The sequence below is a fragment of the Propithecus coquereli genome, unplaced genomic scaffold (genome assembly GCF_000956105.1).
Source record: "Propithecus coquereli isolate 6110/MARCELLA unplaced genomic scaffold, Pcoq_1.0 Scaffold32, whole genome shotgun sequence".
Lineage (NCBI taxonomy): Eukaryota > Metazoa > Chordata > Mammalia > Primates > Indriidae > Propithecus > Propithecus coquereli.
In genome coordinates, this window is record NW_012148841.1 from 6,740,683 (window position 1) to 6,760,422 (window position 19,740).

Sequence of the window (19,740 nt, forward strand, 5' to 3'; positions counted from 1 at the left end):
TTCCTCCACAGGCTTCCTGCAGGACCGGAGTCAAAGGGCAGGGTCTACTACCACGAGTCAGCCTCGAGGAGGGGTCTAGTCCCAGCTCTTGGCTCTTCTCTTTAGAACAAGAGCCAGTTGGTTCCCAAGCCTGAGTCCAACTCATCAATTCAGGACAGCAGAAATCCCCACTTCCCCTGCTTCCGGGAATGACAACGAGCCTGGATACAGGACGACTGAGACCATTGTGGGTGTACTTCTCGCATGTCCGGCTGTTACAGTCGTCTCACCTCTTTCTTTGCTCGTTTGACTCCTCCTTTGGACCCCTCTGTTGAGACACACAGTGAATATGGACATTTAAGATGCACACGGAGCTGACCAGGACTGCCCGGTTGGCCTCTTGAGTACCACACAGTCACAGAAGCAGGTAATCAAAGAACAAACAGTTCTGTGGTGTTTAGTGTCTCCCTTAGTTACCATCCAAGCCTCTGTTTGAGTTCTTGCATGGCAACCAAACCAGGAAGGGAAGCTGAGTAGCATCTGGAATAAGCCTGGGGTGTGAGGTGGGATTCAGGTCCTGGAGAATGTGCTGGAAGCACACACAGACGTGAACCATCAAGTATGCAGGAAGCAGTCACCCTCCTCGTTCTCCTGGGCGCCCTGTCAGGTAGGAAGTCCACTTTGCTTTGGAACCTTGCTTGGCCTCCATGGTTTGCACAATACCATTGTATGGCAATGTCCCCAAAGAGGGAATTGCCTCTAGGAGGCCTCGCTCAACTATGGGCTCATCTGCAGTGAGCCTTGGGGGGCCATTAGGGGTACCCTGGAGAAGAGGGATGCTGAAAGAGCCACAGTTTAATCTTTGTGTAGACGTCACTTTCCCTCTTGTGTTAACTGGCTTGCACTGGAACTCTTTCCCAGTCTCAGGCTGGGAAAACAACTTTCATAGCAGAACTTTGTGTGTGTGTCAAGTCAGCCTTTCTGGAGATTCTGGACCTTCTCTGGAGCCTTGTGGAGCAACCTAAGGTTGGCAAGTTATCCTGCAGGGAAACTGAGGCACTGATGGGCTATCGTCTTTGTCTTGTGCAAAGCAGATGCCTTCTGAAAGAAGGGCCAAAAGTTCAACCTAGTGATTCTTACATGCCTCTTCCTCATTCAAGAGCATCAAGAATCTTAGATCTTTTTAATGTTGTCAGCTTGAATTATTGAAATTGAGCTTTTTAAATTAAATTTTATTTTTGAATAGGTAATATATGCATAATGCATGGAATTGAATTTTGTTAAATTTGCAGATTAATTTACAGACAATTTACATCTTTGATGAGTTATGTGGTAAAATCCTTAGAGGAACGTCTGGTACATAGTAAATGCTTAGTACGTGTTGGTGGTTATTATTTATGATGTTGAGTCTTCCTAATCCAAGAACAGAGTTCTAGATACTTGTTCAAGTCTTCATTTGTTTTCTTCAGGAGTATTTTAAAGTTTTCTTCATATAGATTTTGCACATTCTGATTGTGGTTACTTCTAGTTCTTTCTTTTACTTTTTCTTTTTTTACACTCATAAATGGAATCTTTTCTTCCCTTGTATCTTTTAATTGATTATTGTATGATGTATGGAAGTTTGTTAACAAATTATCTTATTATTTGCCGTGATTTTTCAGTTGATTCACATGTGTTTTAGAAAGAATGAACATTTATATTCTTCCTCTCCTATTCCTATACCTTCTATTTCTTTCTCTTATCTAATTGCCAGGCCTATGCCTTCTGAGCATTGTTAAATAATGATAAGAGTGTACGTTCCTGGCTTGTTTCCCGTTGTAAACTAAAAATCAAATCTTAAGCCCCCCACCAACTGAACAGACTCCCTCTTGGCCAGAAAAACCTCAAACTGCGTTCCGGCCATAAAGGAAAGGGAGGTCAGACATGCCTCCTTATGCCCCCTCCCTTTTGGAGTTTAGACTAATTGCAAACTGCACCCAAGGCTATGCAAGGCAAAGGTTAAATCGTACCTTCAGGCCATCAATTTGCTTAACAGATCACTTTGAGTATATTGTGGCTTGTTCGCTGATGAACAGACCCCTTTATCTTAACTCAAGCATTCCTTTCTACTGACTCCAAATCTTTAGACAAAGCTTTATTTCTTTAACCAATTACAAGAAAAGAATCTTTGAACCCATCTATAACCTGTAAGTCCTACCCCCACCCCCCACACCTTAGAGATGCCCTGCCTTTTCAGGCCAATTCAATGTATACCTTCTATGTGTTGATTTATTATTTTACCTGCAATTCCTGTCTCCCTAAAATGTATAAAACCAAACTATAACCTGACCGCCTCAGGACCTCTTACTCAAGGTTTCTTAGGTATGGCTCCCTGGACCATTGGCCACTTATATTCAGCTCAGAATAAACCTCTTTACATTATTAATATTTTACAGAGTTTGAGTTTTTTCCTTTAGCACCATTAAACATGATGGTAGCTTTTGGTGTGAGAGACAAATGTTTTATATGTTAAAGAGGCAGCAGCTTTTATTCTTATATTATTTAGAGTATTTCTAAGTCAAAATGGATTTTTAAATCAAATGCTTTGTGCAGATCTATGGAAATGACCATTTGATTTTCCTCTTTGATCAGCTAATAAGAGAAGTAAATAACTGGGTTTCCTTATATTGAGCCCTCTTCCATCTTGGACTTTTAGACTTGGCAGAAGGAACTGTCAATATGAAGTGGGCCTTGAACAGTTCAGACTCTCACTTGAGGTAGACGTTTGAGATTTGTCCCAGAAATGTGGGCTTTTAGGGCCATAATCATTTGAGTTGAGGTGACACTTATTGTCATTGGGGAAAGAGTGAGGGTAGGAAGAACCCGATTTCTCATACTGAACATTATCATTTGGAACTTTATCATCAGATGTGTGAAGGAAACACATCCCAAAGGTTTGCAAGAAATACTTGAGATTTCTTATTTAAAAAAAAAAAAAATCACATTCGAATCTCTCCTTCCCCAAAAGACCATGCGCTGTACCATGCTTTTGCTTCCATAGGTCAAATCCTATTTTTCAGAAGGGCTGCTGTGATGCAGACTGTTTCTCTCTCACCCTCTTTTGTGTCTGAGAACCTGATCATTACCCTTACTCTCCAACACCAGACTTACAGAGGATTCTAGTGGGAGCAGCCACATTAGCACCTGCTTTCAGGGTGTTGGAAGCAGACATCACCGCAATAATCTCAAATAAAGTAACATATTCACAATATCCTCTTTCCTTTCATTTGGTCTAACTCCTATGTTTCCTTCAAGGCCCAACTCAAGCCCCACCTCCTCCATGGAGCCTTCCTAGATTGATCTAGCTCTTGATGAGCCCTCTTCCTGTTGCACCCGGTAGCTCCTCTTGCCTGCACATGGACTATGTACCAAGAGCTTAATACAATGCCTAACAAGTGCTCGGCCAAAAGTAACAAGAGTTATCATACCGTAATTCATCTGTTATGTGTCTGTTCTGTCTCCTCAACTAGAATGTCAGCCCTGCAATAATAAGCTTCATATCTCCTGTTGCTCTCTTATCCCTGAGTGTGACATACATAGAGGGTATCCAATAAATATTTGTTGATCATCATCCCTCTTTGAGTCTAGTGTGGTTTGCCCCCAACCCCCACATTTACTGATACTCTCCAAATGCAGGGCTTTAGATCTTCCTGCTTAATATTGACATTTAGATTAGCTACCATCCTCTCACCTCTTATGAAGATGAGGAAAATGAGTTTCTCTTTGGGACGGCACAGTGTCCCATTCCAACAATGACTTACAAAGGAAGGCCCCTCAAGAACATAAACTAGACAAATCTCTCAACTGTGCCAGTGGAAAAGAGTTGAGACAAAATAGTTTTCTGGCTTCATCAGCACCAAAGGATCCTGTGCAATTCCCAGAAGATGCAGGACCTCGCAAAGGTATATTTAAATCCACTGTATACAGAAACTATCTATGTTTTGAGACAGCCTCCAGGGAACTAGCTTTTGTGTTATTCTCATGGAAATGAAAAATGCCAGATGTTTAATGAAAGAAGGGTTCCCTGGGAGCTGGAAGATCCACATGAACATTAAAAGGTATACATTGTGGAAATTAAAGAAATAGGAAGATATTGCATATACCAAAACAACATTGATAATGCTTTATAGTTTATCAAGTATATGCATTTTCTTATATGGTACCTGTGCTGTGAGAGTGAGTTCCTGTAGGCTTGGTATTAGCCTGAGTTGTCTTGCTAAAGTTCCTGCATGAAACTTGCTGATTAATAGTGTTGCTTTCTAACCATGGGTCTTAGAAGTTTCCAAATGGTTTATACCAGCTTGTAAGCATTTCTTATTGGTAACAGTGAGATTGATGATTTGCACCTGGTCTCCATGTGGACCTCGATGGGCTTTACTGTTGAGGCTGGTTATGTAGCAAGAACGTGCCTATAACAAAAAGGAAAAAAAGAGAGAGAAAAAAAAAATTCCAGCAGAGATTCCATGGTTCCAAGGTATTTGTGCATATGTTGGTGGGTCTCAATCCAAGTAAGTGCATCCTGCCATCCTTTAGAGAAAAGAGGACAACAAGAGCCTGCACTTGGCCTCTGCAGAGCTCTTGCCATGAGGCCACCTTCAGCTGTCATGCACGTCCTTACTTTAATTTTGTTGCTATACTATACCTTTTTTCTATAATAAAACTAGATTTGTAAGCATTGTCATTTAGATCCTGTGAGTCTTCTTTAACAATAGAACCCCATTTAACAGCCACTGTTAATGTAGCACCTCAGCCCTGAGAGATGGAGTTGGCAGGGATCCCCAAAGAAGTCAAGGGACCCACCCAAAGTCACACAGTCAAGTAATGGCAAAGCTAAAGCTTGAAGCAAGGGCTCTAATGCCAGATGCCTTGCTCTTTTCTCAACACTGATTTCTTTCATTACTGGTCTGATTAGGTACTAGAGAGAGTGAAGAAGTATTTACTGAGTGATGTCTCAGGTGGGTCCTGTCTGTGTACTGAAAGCAGAGCTATAAGGTCAAGCAGATGGCATCACCCACAACCTGGACCCACATCACCACTTTAGGGGTCAGAGGCCCAGGGTGGCCAGCTTCCTCCCCTCTAACTGAGGCTGGGGAGGCCTCAATTATCCCAACACAGGATTGCCAGAGCAGGCTCCACTGGTCCATTGCTGGAAAGGCAGTGATTCAAGGGAAACCAGTGAGCACATCATGTATCCAGTTCTCAACCACAGGCAAGATGTGTCAGTGGGCTCGGTGACTGATAATAAATCTTTTGCTTGCTTTTTCTTTTCCAAAGTGTATGCTCCAAGCAATTCTAATTTAATTCTTAATTAAGATGTATGTGTAAGTCAAATTCGATTAAAGCCTCCTTCTTGCTCTCTGGCACTCAGACCACCAAGAAAGCCTGGAAGACCAGCCTTGGAAGGAAATCACACAGTGTCTTAGGGAGAGCCACCATGGGCCTCTAGCCTTCCCTCTGCCGCTGATCAGCTGGGTGCTTTTGGGCACATCACTTAAACTCATCTGTATAGCAAATGGGTTGAACATTTTGTGAATATTGTATTTTATTAATTGCTTTATTTTTAGGGTGTGACCCAGCCACTTATTATTATTGCTGCTGCTACTGCTACTACTACTATTACTACTCCTTTTTTAATAGCAAGGAAGCTGGAGGAACAGGGTATTGAACTAACATCAGGAGAGCCCACGTTGGCTGCCTTTCTTATCAGTACCTCCAGGGTGTCTGTTTTAAAGTTTTTAGGATTCAGTAGCATGGCCCTGGCACACATGGCACTACCCTGTGAGGAGAGGCCACCAGAAGAAGAGTAGAACATTTCCAGCAAGACTCTCAGCAGAAAGGCCATCTCTAAGGACAGTCTGGCTTCAGCCATAGATGGAGCAGGCAGCTCCCAATGCGATTTTCTTGAGGGGCACTGGATACATCCACTTCTTCCAAACTATCTCCCCAAAATATGACCATTCAAGGAGGACTATGAGAAGCTCTATAAATTAAGGAGGCGGCACGGAGCTGTCCCAGGAGTCAAATGCCTTGGATTGGAATGCTGGATCTTTCTCGGAATTGGTCTCTCAGACCCAAGTCTTATCAAAGTTACAGATCAATTCAAAAAATCAATGGATACACTCCCTGCAGAGCAAACCAGGAGCTGTCAGCAGGCAATATTTGGGGAGCACGGCTTCTCTAGACTCCCCAGTTCCCCAAAAGAGATACACCAAGGTTGGGGGCCACCGTGATCTGCCCGTTCAGGGTGAGGCTGTGGAAAGCCCTGTGCCCACGTCCAGCTCATACTCTAGCACAATTCTTTACATTGTTCCCCAAACCGCCTCTTACAGATCACATCATCCAGATCCAACATCTGGGTACAAGGTCCGATTTCTTACCAGCCCCCAGAGCCATGTAGCTGCAGTGTCCCCAGGTCCTAGCTAACCATGATGCATCACACATGCATGGTCGTGTGACAGGCATGGAGCAACTGCCTGCCTGCAGCAGGCTGTGCAGTCTGTTACCTAAAAGATCCAGATGCAGCCAGCCAGCGCCCACCACGGCCACTGGCTGAGCGTATGATCTCAGGTGTGTGACACGGTGACAGCAATACCTACATTGTAGGATTGTGCTGGCAGCGAGTGTGATGAAGCAGCTAGTGCAATGCCTGGCGAGGAGGTGCTTGGTAAATGCAAGTGGTTACTTTAGTCTATTCATTTGGGATGGGCACTACCTTACGCCAGGCTACTCTTGAGAAAAACATAGCAAGTGCGATCTTTATCTTTGCTTCTTGACTGGAGGGGCACAAGTCCCTGGGGAGGCGGGGAGAGCGAGGGGAAGAGTACGGGTGAGAAGGTGGGGTCCTGTGAGGCAAACTGCCAACCTTTCATTTCGTGTATGGCTCTCCGGTGAGGAAACACTCTCGTGAACAGGGCAGGGTGACTGTCTGGTGGGGTGACTGTCACTCGTGGGGAGAGAACACCTGAACGGAAGTGTGCCTACAACACCTGACCCATCGAAACCATGAATTGTTATGTTCATTTCCAAAAACTATTTTGGAGAGGTTTTTCATCTCTAAATATTCCAAGCATGCTATTGTGCTCCCGGTTTTTTTTTTTTTTTTTTTTGAGACAGAGTCTCACTGTGTTGCACGGGCTAGAGTGCCGTGGCGTGGTCTTAGCTCACAGCAACCTCAAACTCCTGGGCTCAAGCAATCCTCCTGCCTCAGCCTCCCGAGTAGCTGGGACTATAGGCATGCGCCACCATGCCCGGCTAGTTTTTTCTATATGTTTTTAGTTGTCCAATTAATTTCTTTGTATTTTTAGTAGAGACGGGGTCTCGCTCTTGCTCAGGCTGGTTTCGAACTCCTGAGCTCAAACAATCCGCCCGCCTCGGCCTCCCAGAGAGCTAGGATTACAGGCGTGAGCCACCGTGCCAGGCCTGTGCTCCCGGTTTTTAACCACAAAAATGCTATAATATTAAAGTCAATTTTAATAGAATAAGAAAATCTATTCCTATTCACATCATCCAAAACTTCAGCGGTTTTGATACTTCTGAGTCCTTGCACAGTCCTTGTCCGTAAAACTTGATAATTCTGCGAGCAACAATACCTTATGCATTATGCATTTTAGTCTCTAAACAAAATAAGGTGATTTTAGACTTATAAAAGCTTGTGTCAGTGAATGTGCTTATATTTCAATTTTTCCCACGTTTCTGTGTACTCTTCTGCACTTCCACCCTAACTGAAATAAAAATATCCTCCTAGAATGGCCTGTTTGTTTCTAGAAATTTTATGCCTTTCAGTAGGACAGGTCCCCCTGCTGTTCCTATCCACCCTTGCACCTCCTGCTATTCCAGGTTTTTTGTCCCCAGTGGCTGATGGTGGCCAAGATTGGGAAGCTGGCTAGGAAGGGGGGAAGATGGCTAGGAAGGAGGGAAGCTGGCTAGGAAGGAGGGCCTCCGTGTCAGTCGTGGCTCTGTTATCTACTATTTGCTGTGTTTCTTTCAGCTCAGTTTCCTCATCTGTAAAATGATGTCACTGATACCAATCTGAGAGGGTTGTTTGAAGAGTAAATGAAAGAAAGGATTTTACGTTATGCACTTACTTGAAACATTGGATAAATGGTCATAGTATTAGTTTCCTAGGGTTGCCATAACAAATTACCACAATTGGGTGGCTTAAAACAACAGAAATTCATTCTCTCACAGTTCAGGAGACCAGAAGTCTGAAATCAAGGTAATGGCAGGGTTGGTTCCTTCTGGAGGCTCTGAGGGGAAATATGCTCCCTGCCTCCCTGCTATCTTCTGGTGGTCGTGCCATTCCTTGGCTTGTAGCTGCATCTCTCCAATCTCTGTGTCTGTTATTTCATGGCCTTTTTCTCTTTGTGTGTGTCCTGTCTTCTTATGAGGACGCCAGTGGCAGGATTTTGGGCCACCCCAATCCAGTGTGAACTCCTCTCAACTACACCTGCAAAGACTCTATTTCCGAATAAGGTAACTTCTGCCATTCTTGGTGACCGTGAATCTTTTGGGGGACACTATTGAATCCACTACGGTAACCATCATTATAGAAGCATGAGAAAACATGGCCTGTTGCTGTCCTCCGCACTAACAAAGGCTTGCTGTGTGTCCTGGAGACCTTAGAACGGTCCCAGGGCTTTCCTGGAAGAAACACACTTCTTAAATTGTAAAATTCCCTGTCTGTAATGCAGCCCAAGGCCCTCTCTGTGCCCTCTCTGAGTCTCCTATTTCCTCCTCTGTGAAACGGGAGTTAATTTATCAACCAAGAAATACTGACTGATTTTCCACAGGATGCCCGTAGTGTTCGATAATAGCAAATAATTGTCCTTTAGATTGCTAATGGGCGCGGGGAGATCGACCATGACTTTTTTTTTTTTTTTTTTTTTTTTTGAGACAGAGTCTCACTGTGTTTCCCGGGCTAGAGTGCCATGGCGTCGGCCTAGCTCACAGCAACCTCAAACTCCTGGGCTCAAGCGATCCTCCTGCCTCAGCCTCCCGAGTAGCTGGGACTACAGGCATGCGCCACCATGCCTGGCTAATTTTTTCTATGTATTTTTAGTTGTCCAATTAATTTCTTTGTATTTTTAGTAGAGACGGGGTCTCGCTCTTGCTCAGGCTGGTTTCGAACTCCTGAGCTCAAACAATCCGCCTGCCTCGGCCTCCCAGAGAGCTAGGATTACAGGCGTGAGCCACCGCGCCCGGCCCGACCATGACTTTGGAATTCTCCTGTCATGCACACCCAATTTCAGAGGACCTCCTGGATCTAACACTGACGCAGGGAAGCAAAACAAACTCTTGTAAACTGCTGGGCCCTTGCAAGAGAGAGGATGTCACTACCAGACTAGGTCCTTTGAGTGGGCGTCTGTCTCCTAAGGTGTCACATTTCTCTTTCCCTGGCTCTTCACAAAGCCTGGGAGAAAAGAGAACGGAAGCAGGAGACAGGAAAAGACAGCAGCTTTATTTACTGAGAGACAGAAGCAGATTGTGTGGTCGTTTGGTGGTGTCTGTTTTCTTGGCCCCTAGAAGATCTCACATGTCCATTTTCAGCACTTGGCAGGAGCGTTTCTTCTTGGGGAGTGACCAGGTCCCCTCGTTGCCCTGAGCCACGAATTGAAGCCACAGACCAAGCTGTTGAGTCCTTGTTCCCAGCAGAAGGCTCGGTGTTCATGTGGTTTTGCATCCTTTTTAAATCCACAGGGCGAGAGGCGCTCTACCTAACCCACTTACCTGCTACAGGCAACGTGGCAGAGAATTCTCCACCTGAGACTTCAGTGCACAAGTTTTCTGTAAATTTATCAGCATCGTTGTCACCTGTGATCCCCGGGTTTCCCCTGATAATCAACTCAAGTCCCCTCACTGAAGCCTTCAGGGTCAATCGGCTGTCAGGAACTGACTTTGAGGTAAGCAGTCTCTTACCTTCTGCGAGAGTTGTCTGCAAAGATGTGGTCCTGTGAATGGGGTGGATGGGATTCTAGATCAGTGATGATTCCTCCCCTGTCCCTGGTTTAATCTTCCTTCTTATAAGATCCAGGAGTCCTGTTTGAGGCATCCCAGAGCCCTCTGTGCTAGATGCACTTGTAGTCTCTGGGCCTTTCCCACTTAGTACCGTCCACGTGAATGTTATTTATGCTCAGTTTGTCACAAATAGAAGCCTGTTTCTCATTACCAACAACCCTCACAGGTGTTAGGTGTGTTTTCAGTACCAAAGCCTTCCGGCGGGGGCGGGGGGCGGGTAACTTGGCTCCTTCAGAGCCATGCCCTCACGAACTTTTGTCTGGTGACTTTGCCTTTCTGCAATTCTGTGACTTTTCAGAAGGAAATCTAAGAGGAGACATTTAAAGGAAGACTGGAATCCTTTAATAAAAATATAAGTCTAAATGTCCAGCCCTTCTGTCTGAATGTTTCCTCTTGGATAATTCAGACTTGATCATGGACATTCCAGAGCCATGCCACCACTGCTCTGTTTTCTTGTCATTTGAGTCTTTTCCAAAGTTGTCCCTTCCCCACAGAAAGGACAAACCCGCTCATTGCATGTTTTCTGCTGGTAACCTCAGAAGTCTTCTAAGCATGTCTTCGGGGTCCAGGTGTCTGGACCTACCTATACTTTGGTATCCCCCACCCCCGCCCCTTCCTCACCTGGCCTAGGAACCTCCTGCGGTTATCACCAGCCCTGCACTGTCCCACCTGCCATCCCCCGGGTCCTTGGGCCCAGTGGGCTCAGGCCTGCTTGGTCTCGGCTCTCTGCTTTGCTGAGGTTCATACTAGTTGTTCTTAAACCTGGCTCATCGTTACAGTCACTATGGGAGCTTTTACAAAGTGTGCATATCTGGACCCTAGGGGAGTCCCGAGGAACCCACAACTTGCGGCCAGAGCCCCAGCGTCTGGTATTCTCGTCACCCCAAGGTGGGCCCTCAGGTATGCGAGGAGCACACACTCAGTCAGTCTCCATCTCGGCATCTGGTTGACATTCCTGGACCCCAGATGCTGGTTCTGTGACTTAACCGTGCTGTCTGCCTACTCCCTTGACATCAGGCTTGTCTTCACAACTGCTGCTCATCTCCTATCAGCCCTGCCGAATGCTTGCCCTTACAGAGCACCTCGCCTATGCTGGACGGAAGGACTTTGCATGTCTTTGCTCTTATACTCTTCCAATCACGAGGATTGTATCTTCTCACCCATGGGGAAAATGAAGCACAGAGAGGTTAAGCAATTTGCCCTGGGTTGCTCAGCTAGCTGGTAGCTGAGCTTAGAACCCAGACAGTATAGCTTCAAAGCTCTCATTTTTAAAAACAGGCTTTATTGATATATAATTCATAGAGCATATATAATCCACCTGTTTAAATCGTATAATTCTGTGGTTTTTAGTGTGTTCACAGAGTTGTGCAGCTATCACCACAATCTAATTTTAGAACACTTTCATCACCCCAAAGCAAAATCCTGTATCCATTAGCAACTGCTCCCCTATTCCTTCATCCCTCTAGTCCCTGGCAACCAAAAATCTACTTTCTGTCTTTATGGGTTTGCCTGTTCTGGACATTTCATATGAATGGATTGTATGCTGTGTGGTCTTTAGTGACTGGATTCTTTCACTTAGCATAAAGTTTCAGGCGTCGCCCATGTCGCCTGTATCAGCACTTCATTCCTTTTTATGGCTGAATAATATTTCACTGTATGGACACACACATTTGGCTCATCCATTCGTCAATCAACGGGGATTTGGGTTGTTTCCACCAGGGAGATCTCATTCCCAGCCTCGATGGTGCGCTGCCTTTGACGATGATGATGATGTGTTCCTTCGAATTTGCATAGTGGTTCCTAAGCACACACACATACCTGATCTCCTGTTTGTTACAGCTAACACTAATATTATCACTATTTGAATTTTTTATTTCTGTTTTAGATATAAGATACAGAGAGATTGAGAGATTTGTCCACATAGCCACAAAAGATGAAATAAGAACTTAACTCAGGTCTTCTTATTTCCAATCCCAGGCTCTTTTTCCTTATTGCCGTGCACGTCTATTGCGGTTTTGGTGAGCTCCCAGATCTTTCTTCACGGGACCTGCCCTTCCCACACTTCATGTGATTCGAGCAGGGCTGTCAATCAAGGAAGAATTCCATCCTGTCTTAGCCGCTCGACTAATCTAGGCTCAAGTGTTTGGTGTATTGTCCCAGTCCTGTGTTCTCCTGAGACCACAGCACACAGCTGCCCAGAATCCTGTGTTGGTACTGGGACGGGCCACAGTTTCACAATCCCAAAGCTATTCTTAAGAATTGGTTTTTGGTCGAGGCTACCTAGGTGCCTAAAAAAAGAAAAAGAAAAAGAATTGGTTGTTGGCTGAGTATGGTGGCTCATGCCTGTAATCCTAGCACTTTGGGAGGCCAAGATGGGAGGATCACTTGAGTCCAGGAGTTCGATACTAGCCTGGGCAACATAGCAAGACCCTGTCTCTAAAAAAATTTTTTTAAATTAGCAGTGTGTGGTGGCACATACCTATAGTTCTAGCTACTTGTGAGGCTGAGGTGGGAGGATCACTTGAGTCTAGGAGTTCGAGGCTGCAGTGAGATGTAATCATGCCATTGCCCTCCAGCCTGGCTGACAGAGTGAGACCTTATCTAAATAAATAAATAAATAAATAAATAAATAAATAAAAGAATTGGTTGCTTCTTCCCAGAAACTGCCCAACATTATGAACCACCCCTCCAAGAAGATCCTACTGTTCAACGCAAACTGCTCACAAGAGCCACTCCTGCTGCCTTCCGAACATGACAGTATCTGTGGCACAACCTGGCTCCTTCTTGGGTAGCCTTGACATTCTGCTCGACGACAAGTCTAGAGATGAGGTTATAGGGCCTCTGGCCCAGAGGTCAGGTCACTGTTGGCCTTGCGAATCCGTTGTGCTTTCCGAGGGTGGGCTCCATATCATGCAAGAGGCCAGGCTTTGGAACACAGCTGCTAAGACTTTGGGGGTGGTGGTGGTGAGGAGGAGGATTAATAATAGTGATGATGATAATAACTCATATTCACAGAGGATTTACCATATGCCAGGAATTCCCCTAAACACTGTGTGAATTCATTTATTCAACTCCCAAACAACACTATGAAGTGGTTTACTGTCACTCTTACTCTTTGAATGTCAAGGGTGGGAACACCGAGGCGCGGAGAGGTCGAGCAAGTCACCCAAGTTCGCACAGTAGGAGAGGGCAGACGTGAGAGCTGCGATCAGGCAGGCTGGCCCCAAGCATGCTTGTTCATCGCCCCCACACTGGTCGGTACCGCCCAGCAAGAGAGATGTCAGAGCCTCAGTTGCCCCCTCAGAGCACCGGGGAGGAAGCTCTGAGAATCGGGGAAGAGTGTGGGCCTGTGCGGCCCAGCAGCCACGAAGAGAGGCGCTCTCCAAGGTCCTGTGCAGGCCGGTGTCTGCCCCTCTTTCACCTGCCCATCTTGGAGCCTAAGTCCCCTCTTTTCCCATCTACTGCCCGGAGCACTGTGCTAATTTGCTCAGTCTTGTCCTGAACAACCTCAAACTTAACTCACCTAAGGCCAGACTTAACTGTCTTTCACCCAAACTCTGAGGCCAGATTGCCCGCCCGCAGCAAAACCAAGGCTCCACCACTCCCGCTGTGACCTCAGGCGAGTTCCTTCCCTTCCCTGTCCCAGTTAGTCTCCTTATACGTGAAATGAGGGAAGTTTTACCAACCTAGGGTCATGGTGATGATGAAATGAAATACTTCCCAAGAAGGCTTGGCAAGAGTCTGGTGTACCCCATTTAATGAATACTGGTGACAACAGCAACAAAAACAATTTTTCTATTTTTGTTGATAGCAACCCAATTCTTTTGCTTCAAGATATAACATTTTTGGGCCATTTTTTGGACTGTTCTATTTCCTTTCTCTAGGGTGTTAGAGCTAGTTCCCAAGGAGAAGGGGCTGGCAATTGGTAATATTGAGGTAAAGGATCTATCCTTGCAGGAGGGGGCTCCAGGCTTAGTAGGAAGCTAAGGTCTCAATCAGGAAACAGAGTAGACCATCTCACCTGAAGTCCACTGCTCTGGTGGACATCCATTCCTTAAACAGTTCTTGACTGCCTAGTGGTAACAGAAGTCACCATTTGCAGAGTGCTTGCTCAGTGCCAGGCAGTGTTCTAAGTATTTTCCACAGATTAGCTCATTTAATCCTCACAACAACCCTATAAAGAAGGTGTTATTACCCCCATTTTACAGATGGGAAAACTGAGGCACAGAAATGTTAAGTCATGAGAAGGCTGGGCCTGGAAGCCAGTCAGTCTGGCTCCAGGGTCTACGCTCTTAACCCCTGTGTCATGCTGCCTCTTACCTGTCATGTGCGAAGCATGGAGACTGGGCCACCTCCCTTCATGTGGCTTCCAGGCCGACCCTGTCTACTAGGTAGGCACAAGACCACCTCTTTCTCTGCTCAACCGTCTTCCACACTTTCTCCCTCCACTGCGTGTACTCATGCACGTCTGTGGCTGTCTTCTCGTCTCTTAACCGATCTAGAACTTGCAAAGGCAAACGACACCTACCACCTCCTCCACGAAGCCTTCTCCAACTACACACACCTCACAGTGGACTTTTCTCCCCCTGATTTTAGTACCCTGACCTAGCTTTTTGTTAGAATAACTTGTATTATACTTCAGCTGTTTAACTAGGGCAAGAATAATTTTCCTAATTACAATCACATGAAGACAAGATCAGGAAAGGTAAGGTGATTTTCTCAAGGTCACTCAGAAGTTCAGTGCTGGAAATGGGTCTGGAGACACATGCTCTCTTCACTGCAGAAAGCTGGATGTCTCACCACCTGGCCCAGTCGTATTAATAACCAAAAGGGTCTCTTAGCATAATCGAGGACATATATGAGATTTAGTCCTTGATGTCCCTAAGGGCTCTGGGCCTTCGGCAGGTTCCAGAGGCTAAGTTGGTGGCGGTGGAGGTGTCTACAGATGTGAGAGGTCACAGGCTGGCCTCTAGGTAGCTTCAGCAGGACCTTCCCACCAGGGGCCACCAGTGTTCCTGCTGTCAACAGCTCTAGATTCTGGCGATGCCTCTGTGGCCTTGGTTCTTGGTGTCTCCAAAATACTTACAGTGCAGAGGACGAAACCTCCTGACAATGAAAGAATATGTGGAAAGGCATAAAAAAGTGAACAGTCTGTTGATTAAGTAAATATCATTCCTTATTTATGCAGATGTATCCTTCTTCTCCTGTTCATTCTTGGACGTGGCCTTGGGAAAATTAGAATGGAGTAATTTAGCAATCCCAGGGAAGCACAGCATCCTTTCTTAGCAATGAGAAAATCCAACTATATCCAGGGTAGCCGAGGGACTTGCCTAGGAGGCTAGCCCCAGGTAGGGACAAGTTTTGCAATTCCATCTCCAGCCAACTGCACAAGGATGTCTCCTGAACATGTTTCTTTCCTGCAAAAAGCAGCACCCCATGCAGTCCCTTCAGGGCAGTGGCGTAGGGCTTGTGCTGGGAGGACGGTGAATGGAAGATGGTCTCCAGGATGCTGGTCGCTTCCTTCCTAGAAATAATCCCTTCGCAAAATGCATGCATACAAAACAGATCTTCTTTCCCGTGGCTACTAACAATTCTGCATTTTGTTGTAGGTTGTCACCACTGGGAAGGAACAACTAGATTTTGAAACAGGACCAAACATATTTGACTTGCAGATTTATGTTAAGGATGACGTTGGTGTCACAGACCTGCAGGTCCTGACTGTCCAGGTAACAGATGTGAACGAGCCACCTCAGTTTCAAGGCAACTTGGCACAAGGTAAAATACAGCAGGGTGTGCACTGGGGCCCAGACGGTGGCATCAGGGAGGGCCCTGGGGAACAGAGAAAAACAGAAAAAGTAAATAAACAAGCATCTGTTTCCCTGGAAAAGGCAGCTGCTTAATGAGCAGGGAATAAATGAAATGTCCTCCAGCTCAGCACTCCCAATAATCATGTCCAATGCTTTGCAAAGCCCTTCACTTCCATGGTTTCATGTGGCCCCCTCCAGTGCTAGGGAGGAAACAGAGGTCCAGAGACCTCAGGTGAATCATTCTGAAGGAACCTGGGCTGAGCCCATCATAGGCCCAGCCATGTGTGCTGTGGTCATTGACTGACTCATTCATTCTCCCCGTGGGCTCTGACTCCTTGAGGGTGGTTTGTGTCTGCACAGAACAGGGACAACATAAGGGGCCAGAGCATGGAGTAGCTTCCTACATGATCTCACCCAAGCTCATGGCTTGGAACACCATCCCTATACTGAAAACGCCCAAGTCTATCATTTCAGTCCAACCCTAGCACTTTATGAGTTCCCATAAATGGAAAGTTGGCCATTGTCTTACTCATGGCTTTTATTATTGCTTCCCATGATACCAACACACTTGGCTCCCTTTGGTTGAGTACAGCTACCCTGATTTTGGAATTCCCTATTTGCTTTCTCTAATAAAATGTTCCTTATTCCACTTTGGACACTGGTGTAGGTCTAGACCTCTACGTAGTAGAAGGAGTGAACCCTGGATTCATTTACCAGGTTGAAGCCTTTGATCCAGAAGACACAAGCCGAAACACACCCCTCGGCGTAAGTGTCCTTGTCATACTGAAGAGGTGCTTGTCCGTGCTGGCTTTGACACAGGAGCCTCGTGTCCCGAGTCTTGGCAGGGCAGGTTTGGGCAGTGGCAATCGGGGACTATGCTGTCCACGTCCAAAGCACAGAGTACAGGGATGGCTGGAATGGGTAAGCCGGCTCTGGAGACAGACACTCCAGGTGGGATTTGTGGCTCTGCGTGATCTGGGGCAAGTTCGTGTCCTCTCTGAACTTTGATTTCTTCATCTGTAAAATAGGAAGAATAACAGCACCTACCATAGGAGAGGGATTGTGAGTATTAAATAGATAATGCATATAAAACCACTTTGCACGGTGCTGGGCATATCATAACTGCTCAATATTTTTAAAATCTAAGCTGATAAAAATCCACCTATATTATTTTGAAAGTAAGAATAAATTGTATACCCCAGAGCCAGGCATTAACGTATCTTTCTCAAGAGATAAAGCCAAGCTACTTTGAACCAAGTTTAAAAAATGTCATCTTAGCTCATTGTAACCTCAAACTCCTGGGCTCAAGGGATCCTCCTGCCTGTGGCTGGGACTACAGGTGGGCACCACCACACCCAGCTAATTTTTCAATTTTTTTTGTAGAGATGGGGGTCTTGCTCTTGCTCAGGCTGGTCTTGAACTCCTGAGACCAAGGGATCCTCCTGCCAGCTTCCCAGAATGCTAGGATTACAAGCGTGAGCCACTGCACCTGGCCTCTTCGCTCCCATTCTAACCAGTTTCCTTAATGGAACTATCCGTGGGGCTATTGTAACCACCAACCCTCAGGGGAAGCCTCTTATCTTGTCCCAGGCATGGATGCCTCAGGTCCTGGCTCTGCCCACCAGCACACCCCGTGTGTACACAGCAGCTGGGGAACCCGGGTTGGAGAGAAAAAACTGAAGCAAATCCCACCAGACTAACCTTGGAGCAGGCAACACGCCCGTCAACTCTGCCTAACAGAGAAGAGAATCCTTGAAATATGACACTCAGGGAATTGGTAACACCAGGAGGCTGTTTCTACTGTTTGTTGCATGATTTGTGGCTTCAACAGGGCTGCTTTTTCTAACAGGAGGAAGTAAGCCTTGGGAATAAACTCCAGGACCAATATATATAGTCTACAGGGTCTGAAACAAAGCTATTATAAGATTATTGGAAATGATTTAAAGTAAAGGAATAGTCTGTTTTTATTAGAAGATGATCCTTCTGTGCAAACAAAAATTCATTAATTCATTCACTCATTCATTCGAGATTCATTCATGTCAATATTTACATGGATATCACAAGTGTTTGCATAGTCATTCACTATGGGTGTCTACTATGTGCTAAGAGCAATACTAGGTGCTTTAAATGCATACTTTTTCATAACATTCTTGTGATGCCAGTTAGGAAATGTGTTTGTCTGCAAATAACGTACAACTTAACCCCAGTGATAGATATGGGATTTCTTTTTCTTCTATAACAAGATGTCTAGAGGCAGGCAGGCAGTTGAGCACTGGTGTAGCTGCTACTACCATCAGAAGCCTGGGCTCTTCCTATGTTTCTGCTCTTCCATCCAGAGCACGTGTGTTGGTTTTGTCCTCTTTTTCTCACCTCATGATTACAAGATGGCTGCTACACTGCCAGGCTTCACTTCTGAGTTCCATGCAGGAAGAAGAAAGAAGGAAGTAGGAACGGAAAGTGGGCAGGCCCAGTCTGTCCCTTTTTTGGCAGGAAAACAAAAATTCTCTTGGAAGCCCTACCCAGAGGACTTTTGCCACATCTCACCGGCCAGGACTGTGTTCTGTGGCCACTGTTGTTTGATGGTGACCAGGGGAAAAGGGGTCCTAAATGGAGATTAGGTCAGCAACCCCAAGTACAGTCCCTCACTTAGGTATTTAGTTCATTTCAACATTTACTCAGAATTCACTATATGAATTCTATTAGATACTTTGGATACAGAGAGGAGTAGGACATATTGACCTTAAGAAATACACAGTCTGGATGGGAGACATTCATGTGTAGAGGAAACAAGTAATATCGTTTCCTCACGTGCTGCAAGGTTTACAGCCGACACCCCTCTAACAAAAGACAGATTATCAAGAGAAAGGCCTAACAAATTTATTTAACCAAAGTTTTTACATGACCCAGAAGGCTTCAGAAATGAAGATGCAAACACCCAGGAAAAATTGTATTTTTATGCTTAGGTTCAAGGAAGAATGGGCAGTTGTGTAGAAGTATGGTTGGACAAAAAGGGGGCATGATCTTTTGGTGATAAACTGGGGGGAACTTAGCAAGGCCTGTTTATTCAGATTCTTCTTGGCTTCTAGGTATAGGGCAGGACCCCTCTGGAATGAGGGTCTTATGACCTACTTTCAGGCAAGGTAGGTCAGAGAATTCCTTTATGATCATGCTTCAGGGAAGAAAGTTGGAAGAAAATCAGAGTGACCTTGCTTCTGAGGTTTTATCAATTGCCAACATGCCATATTTTGGGGTGTCGGGTTCCGATCTCTGACACGTGCATACATTAAATAACTATAATTCAATATGATAGTTACTGTAAAGTTTGTACAAGAGGCAGTGGGGGCAAAGTGGAAGGAATCTCAGTTGTGAAGACAAATATATATTTATTTTTAAATCTCCATTTTTAATATATCTCTCTAAACTGTGCAGACCGAATAAGGTCATGGCCCCTTTAAAAACACCTCATAGATCAGGTTGTTGCCCTTTCAGATGAAGGGAAACAGCCCAGGTGGGAAGCAACTGCAGCAGGTGTTGCTCACTTCAGAAAAAATGCAGTGCCATGCAAAGGGTTCTGAGAGCAGCTGCAGGGGCTGGGACCCGGTGGCTGGAACTGTGGCTTCTGCAGTGAGTTTAGGGGCTGTTTGGGGAGGGGGCATTCAAAGTTGGAGCAGAAAGTGTCAATGAAGGATTCAACACCTGTGCTGGAACTAACAGCTGTACAGAAAGGCAACATCCCGCCGCAGGAGCAGCGAACACGATCTGGAAGGAACCTTTCCCAGACTAGAAAAGGGTAACAACAATGCAGGAAGTCACAAACTGTGGCCTTTGTACTTAGACATTTTATTCTGGATGCTTGGGGGTACTATATGGGGATAAATGATCTGTAAAAGTAGAAAGGAGA

At 45.5% G+C, this 19,740-nt stretch overlaps 1 protein-coding gene across 2 annotated transcripts in view; it reads left to right on the forward strand.

Moving 5' to 3' along the window:
* The first annotated feature begins 492 nt into the window (after positions 1-492).
* The window catches only part of CDHR3 (cadherin-related family member 3), a 55,831-nt gene continuing 36,583 nt past the window's right edge, over positions 493-19,740 (forward strand). Inside the window, exons 1-4 of one of the 2 annotated variants that reach the window (XM_012650311.1) lie at positions 493-646; positions 9,715-9,917; positions 15,642-15,807; positions 16,507-16,604. In XM_012650311.1, the coding sequence (XP_012505765.1) occupies positions 601-646; positions 9,715-9,917; positions 15,642-15,807; positions 16,507-16,604 (513 nt within the window). In that variant the 5' untranslated portion in view covers positions 493-600. The remainder of the gene's footprint in view (positions 647-9,714; positions 9,918-15,641; positions 15,808-16,506; positions 16,605-19,740) is intronic. The other variant, XM_012650312.1, reaches the window with a different exon arrangement.